Source organism: Anabrus simplex, chromosome 7, assembly GCF_040414725.1.
Source record: "Anabrus simplex isolate iqAnaSimp1 chromosome 7, ASM4041472v1, whole genome shotgun sequence".
NCBI classification, from domain to species: Eukaryota; Metazoa; Arthropoda; class Insecta; order Orthoptera; family Tettigoniidae; genus Anabrus; species Anabrus simplex.
In genome coordinates, this window is record NC_090271.1 from 235,629,412 (window position 1) to 235,635,411 (window position 6,000).

At 41.5% G+C, this 6,000-nt stretch overlaps 1 protein-coding gene across 1 annotated transcript in view; it reads right to left on the minus strand.

Moving 5' to 3' along the window:
* LOC136877074 (protein Skeletor, isoforms B/C) overlaps window positions 1-2,188 on the minus strand; it is a 421,284-nt gene extending 419,096 nt beyond the window's left edge. The window contains exon 1 of the mRNA XM_067150891.2: window positions 1,953-2,188. Within this exon, the coding sequence (XP_067006992.1) occupies window positions 1,953-2,016 (64 nt within the window). The 5' untranslated portion in view covers window positions 2,017-2,188. The remainder of the gene's footprint in view (window positions 1-1,952) is intronic.
* Window positions 2,189-6,000: the final 3,812 nt, after the last annotated feature.

Below are 6,000 nucleotides of genomic sequence, written 5' to 3' on the forward strand. Positions count from 1 at the left end.
CCATGATACTCCTGTTTTCTTGCATATGCTGAAAGGGTATTATTGCAATAGGTTAGATATTAGACATTTTATCACACAGTAAAATGGGATGAAAATTAGATATTCAGAAGAAAATCATAACTAAAAGTGTAATTTTCTTTTTTGTTTTGTATTAATTTATATCAGGTTGAATCCATAATATGCACATACAATATAGCTGTAAAAGTTTTAAATGTTTAACTTGAAAATGTTTCTTATGTGTTAACATTGGCCGGGCTAAGTGGCTCAGTCGGTTGAGGCGCTGGCCTTCTGACCGCAACTTGGCAGGTTCGATCCTGGCTCAGTCCGGTGGTATTTGAATGTGCTGAAATACGTCAACCTCGTGTCGGTAGATTTACTGGCACGTTAAAGAACTCCTGAGGGACTAAATTCAGGCACCTCGGCGTCTCCGAAGACCGTAAAAGTAGTTAGTGGGACGTAAAGCCAATAACATTATTATTAGTGTTAACATTGCCAGCGTAAGTTTATGTTACTTCCTCGAAGAAGAAGGATTCAGCACCGTGTTCAGAATCAGCCCAGCCATTGCAGTAGTTCCAGTAGTAGTGGAGCTGTTTGACTTGACCACTAAAAGGACCTGTGTGAGATTTAAGAAATCATATGCACCTAGTTGTTGCAGGTTCTAACGTACAGAGGCTCCACCCGCACTGTGTTACTGCTCAAAACGTTGCCTACAAACCAGGGGCACAAACTTTCAACACTCTTGTTCTCATTCAAAACGTCCTAAACAGAAGCTGAGCTAAGAATGAGTGGCTATAAATCCTCTCCATGGTTATCAGTTTTGCCTGTATTGTGACATAAGTTTCCTTATTCCCCGTCAGAGTGTCGAGTGCAACATACAACAACAGATGAGGAGGGCTGCTGTTTAAGAGTTTAAATATAGGAACAGGGACATAACTGTTAATTCTAGGATGTGCATACGTCATGCCCAGGATTTGAACCACAGACACCTTAGTGATAAACCCCACATACCATATAAGAAATGAGGACATGTTATGGGCGACACTAACAGCTCATATCTGCTTAAACATAAGGATCATTTGCCCTACGTACGATGTACATGTGAAGTCTGTATGTGGTTCTAATAGACATTAACTTAGGCCTTCTTTAGAAGGAAGAAGCAATGGTTTAGTGTAGATGAAAAGGTGCCACTTTTAGCTGACGAGGGAACCACGGAGTGCCAGTATGTCGGCTCAGTTCTCGAAGCTGTTGGAATTTTTAATCCAGACCAACTAGGATTAGGCTATTTTGCTAACCCTTAGTCAAACAATTAAACAAGTTCACGCAGGAACTTAGGAAGTGTTATCTGTTTGTTCTTATGTCACCCCGCATGCCTCAAAACGATCACCGTAGATAAATAACTGTGAAAATCTTGGACGAGTAACTACAGACAGGCGGGAAGAGAAGACACCTCATTAAACCCATTGACTGACCTGGGTTAAGTCGCAAAGGGCAGGGTTGAGGTAGGTTAAGCTAAGAGGAAGAGTAGAGGGAGATATTTGAGACACCTAAGAAACTCTCATGCTTTAATAGTGAGTTTCTGAGTGTGTCAACAAAATAATCTATCAGAGACTGCAATTTATAAGTGAAGGCAAAGCCCTGGTTGAGGCAGATCGAGGACCAAATCAGAAACATCGCTTTGACGCCACATGTCTCTGGTTCAAACCCTTATAGAACCTGAATGGCGTGACTTGAAAACCATGAGCTCTGCGGTATTGATACGAGTAATGTAACAACGACTTCAGTCGTAGATTACCTGAAAGATATTTTCTTTTCCATAAGATTATAAATGTAAAAGTGAACAAATGGCGGCCATGGAAGTTTCGGGAATGCGTAAAGAGGGAGGGTTCATATAGGAATAGAACCAACGTCCCTTTGGTATGGAACATCCCAGGAATGTTGCAGAAGGTACTCACCGTAAGGCAGAAGGAGCACCATCACAGACAAACCAAGGACCACATGTGTGACTGTGATATCCATGGTGCACGCGGCGATTCAAAAACTCAGCTTCAAAAACGAAAACTTTCCAGAAGAAACGAAAAAAATCACTGAAATTCAAAAACTTCCAGTCCTCTCATCCCCGTGGTAAAAATAGGCGATGCTTGTTGTATAGACTTAAAAAAAGTTGCGTGGTGCCCGAACCGCACGTGTGAAGTGTGTGACCACTGAGTAAGGACTAAGGTTCATCTAGGACACGGCCCGGGCCCGGAGCTCCCTCCTTCCACGGCAGGGGGAGTGGTCTTCCAGCGCGCGAGTAGGCGGAGCGGGGCGCGCATGCCCACCACTTGCCGCCATACTACTAAAGTCAAATCTCCTCATGTCACAATAAAACTACACAACAAAAATCTCGTAGCGTGAAGACCAGCGGTCGGAGTTTCTCTCGATATTCACATGACTGCTAGTGGGGAAGATCGACGGTCCGAATCTTACTAAAGGAGACACTTCTGGACACTTGTCATCATTTATTAGTGGTCGGAGTTCCCTGGAAGTTCACATAATCGTGAGTCGGGAAAATACACCCTTGATACACTAGACCAGTTACAATGGTGCAGAGAATCTGGATAAAACCTTAAAATGCACTTCTCAAAATCGGTCACTAGATTATAACCACTTCCGGGGTTATTCAAAACGATCAGAGTGGTCCAACGGACACTTCGAAAGTGAAAGAATATGTGACAGTCATCAATTATCCGTGTCTTTTAGGCTAAGTTGGGGATGCCGAAGTTCCAACACTTTTCTATGCACCCATAATTGTCTTTATTTCAATTTACCATTTCATAGAAGATTAAACACAAGTTCTGTAGTTTACAGCAAAAGAACACCCTACAATTTTTATCTCTAGAGATAATCGGGCCACTCAACGATGGTTCAGAGACCCTATTTAATCGCTCGAGCTATTTGCGGGACAAAAATGTTATTGGGCAGCTCTGTCTCTTTTTCCCACCCAGAGAAATTTCAGTAATTTCATGTCGTTTTTTCGACCTATATGCGGAGGAGAAGAATATAATTAGTGGGGTGAGAGTGCTGGGTGCAATGCCCTGAGAGTCATTCATTTTTGCGAGAAATAAAAAAGAGCAAGTTTTTTTTTTACTGGTTCCAAAAGACGAGGAATTGAAATACTTTCCGAGGCAAACCTGAGAAACTGAAGATGGCTGTCATAAGATTTCAAGCCTGGATATTAGAAATACTACGTTTATTATTGCAGATCAAGTTCCTGTGAGTGGACTTAAGCTTCGAACTCCTTCGCAAAAATGAATGACTCTCAGGGCATTGCACCCAGCACTCTCACCCCACTAATTATTTTCTTCTCCTCCGCATATAGGTCGAAAAAACGACATGAAACTACTGAAAATTCTCTGGGTGGGGAAAGGAGACAGAGCTGCCCAATAACATTTTTGTCCCGCAAATAGCTCGAGCGATTAGATAGGATCTCTGAACCATCGTTGAGTGGCCCGATTTCTTCGTTGCAATGCGTGAAGGAGTTCGAAGCTTAAGTCCACTCACAGGAACATGATCTGCAATAATAAACGTAGTATTTCTAATATCCAGGCTTGAAATCTTATCCTAAAGAGAGCAAATAATTCACTGCACTGCCTCCACAGCGTAATGGTTAGCGCTAGTAGCTGTCGTCCTTGGAGGATCGGATTCGACGCCTGGTACAGCGAGAGAGGGATGTTGTGTGGTTACAAAAGCAAATGGAGCTCACCTCTATTGGGAGTGTGTAGCACCTCGAGCGCTCGAGTTTACTTTCCGAACGGCTCCGTAGCTGAATTGACCTGAGGGCCATAGGCTCGATGACCAGCCGGGACGGCTGATTTTAATTTTAAATCATTCCTTCCCTGTTCTTTTGTGTTGTCTCCAACATACACCACTGTTCTTTACCACCTTACAAGGGTTAGCCACAAGAAATTATTATTATTAGTAGTAGTAGTAGTAGTAGTAGTAGTAGGACTAGCAGTAGTAGTATCTCTACTGAAATTAAATATTATTGACTGTGGTATATATTATGGACGTCCGTATTTTAAATCCCCAGTAGTATTCATATATAGGCTACACACATATATATTACATGCAACTTCATTATAGACTGTTATACCTTTAGCATTCAGTCTGCAAGCCTCTGTAAATTTACTAAACGTTTCCAAAATCCTCTATTTGTAACTAGTTCTCTGGCCTCGTTCAGTTCCATACTTCTTACCTTTAAATCATTAGTAACTGAGTCTAACCATCGTCGTCTTGGCCTTGCTCCACTTCTCTTAACCAATCCTCTTTCATTCGCTTCACAAGACCCCAAAACAGAAGCCGATTTATGCGTACAGCTTCAACCGTCGAGTTTATTCCTAATATAGCCTTTATCTCATCTTTCCGAGTACCCTCCAGCCATTCTTTCCACCTGTTTGTACGAGAAATCATCCTCGCTAACTTTCATGTCTGTTACTTTTATCATTGAATAAGATATCCTGAGAATACACAGCTTTCAATGCCGTAAAGCAAAGCTGATCTGAAAACAGACCGACATAAAGATAATTTCCTCCGGGAGCTGACTTCCTTCTTCAGAATACTGTTGATTGCAACTGCAAGCTCACTGCATAAGCTTTGCTACACCTTGATTCAGTCTCAGTTACTACACTACCATCCTGAGACAAAACACATCCTAAATACTTGAAACGATCTACCTGATCCAGCTTTGTATCCCCAATCTGAAGTTCAGTTATCTTGGATTTATCCCCTACTGACATCAATTTAGTCTTGGAAAGGCTAATTTTCATATCATTCTCATTGCACCCATTTTCAAGTTCCAGATATTAGACTGCAAGCTTTCGGCACAATCTGCCATTAAGACCAAGTCGTCAGCATAGGCCAAACTGTTTATTACATTTCCACCTAATAGAATCCCTCCCTGCCACTTACTACCTTTCAGTAGATGATCCATGTAAACTGTGAACAACTAAGGTGAACCCCTGTAAGTACCTTGAAGCAATACATCATTCTACCATCAACTCTCACTGCAGCCCAATTATAAACGTCAATGATTTTTATTGTTTTTAATAATCTGCAGTTAGTCCCATAATCATTTCTCTCAGTTCTCTGCCATATACCTTCTCTAGATCTCGAAAAATAAAATTAACTGACTATTCCTCTCGGAGCATTTTTCAGTTAGGGCCTACCTGGAGAATACTGAAAATCTGATGCTGGAAGCCCCTGTGTAGTCTGAAACTACACTGGTTTTTATCTAACCTACTCTAAACCACTGATCGCACTCTCCCTTCCAAAATGCCGTTAACATCTTGCCTGGTATACTGATCAATGAGATACCTCGATAGGTGTTGCAATCTTTCCCGTTGTCTTTTTTATAGGTAAGTGCAATTACTGCCTTTGTCCAATAAGAAGGCACCTTATGAATATTCCATGCTAATCTTATTACTCTATGAAGCCAATTCATCCCCGTCTTCCCATTATATTTCACCACTTATGGTTTAATTTCAAATGCGTCTGCTGCTTACCTTCCTTTCCACTTTTCAAGCTTAATTTCGCTAAAATCATTGTCCTCTTCCCCCACGAGCTCGGTTTTCGCTACGTCACCAGAAAGGTTTCCTTTAATGTTGAGAAGATTCTCAAAATATTCCTTCCACCTGTCCGGTGATTCCCTGCTATATAATTTGAGTTCACCTGATTTACACAAAACACGGTTCATTTCCTTTTTCCCTCCCTTGCTAAGATTCTTTATTACCCTCCAGAAACTGCTGGTTGACCTAGCCTTTCCAGGTTATTAACAAAATCTCCCCATGACTTCTTCTTGGATTCAATAACTATTTGTTTCTCTTTGTTTCCTTCATCCTCATACACTCCTTGTTTGGAGCCATTTTTGATAAGCCTTCTTTTTACGTTTACAAGCTCCCCGCACTTCACCATTCCACCAAAATATTCGACTTTTCCCATCTTTACACACAGTTGTTCCTAGGC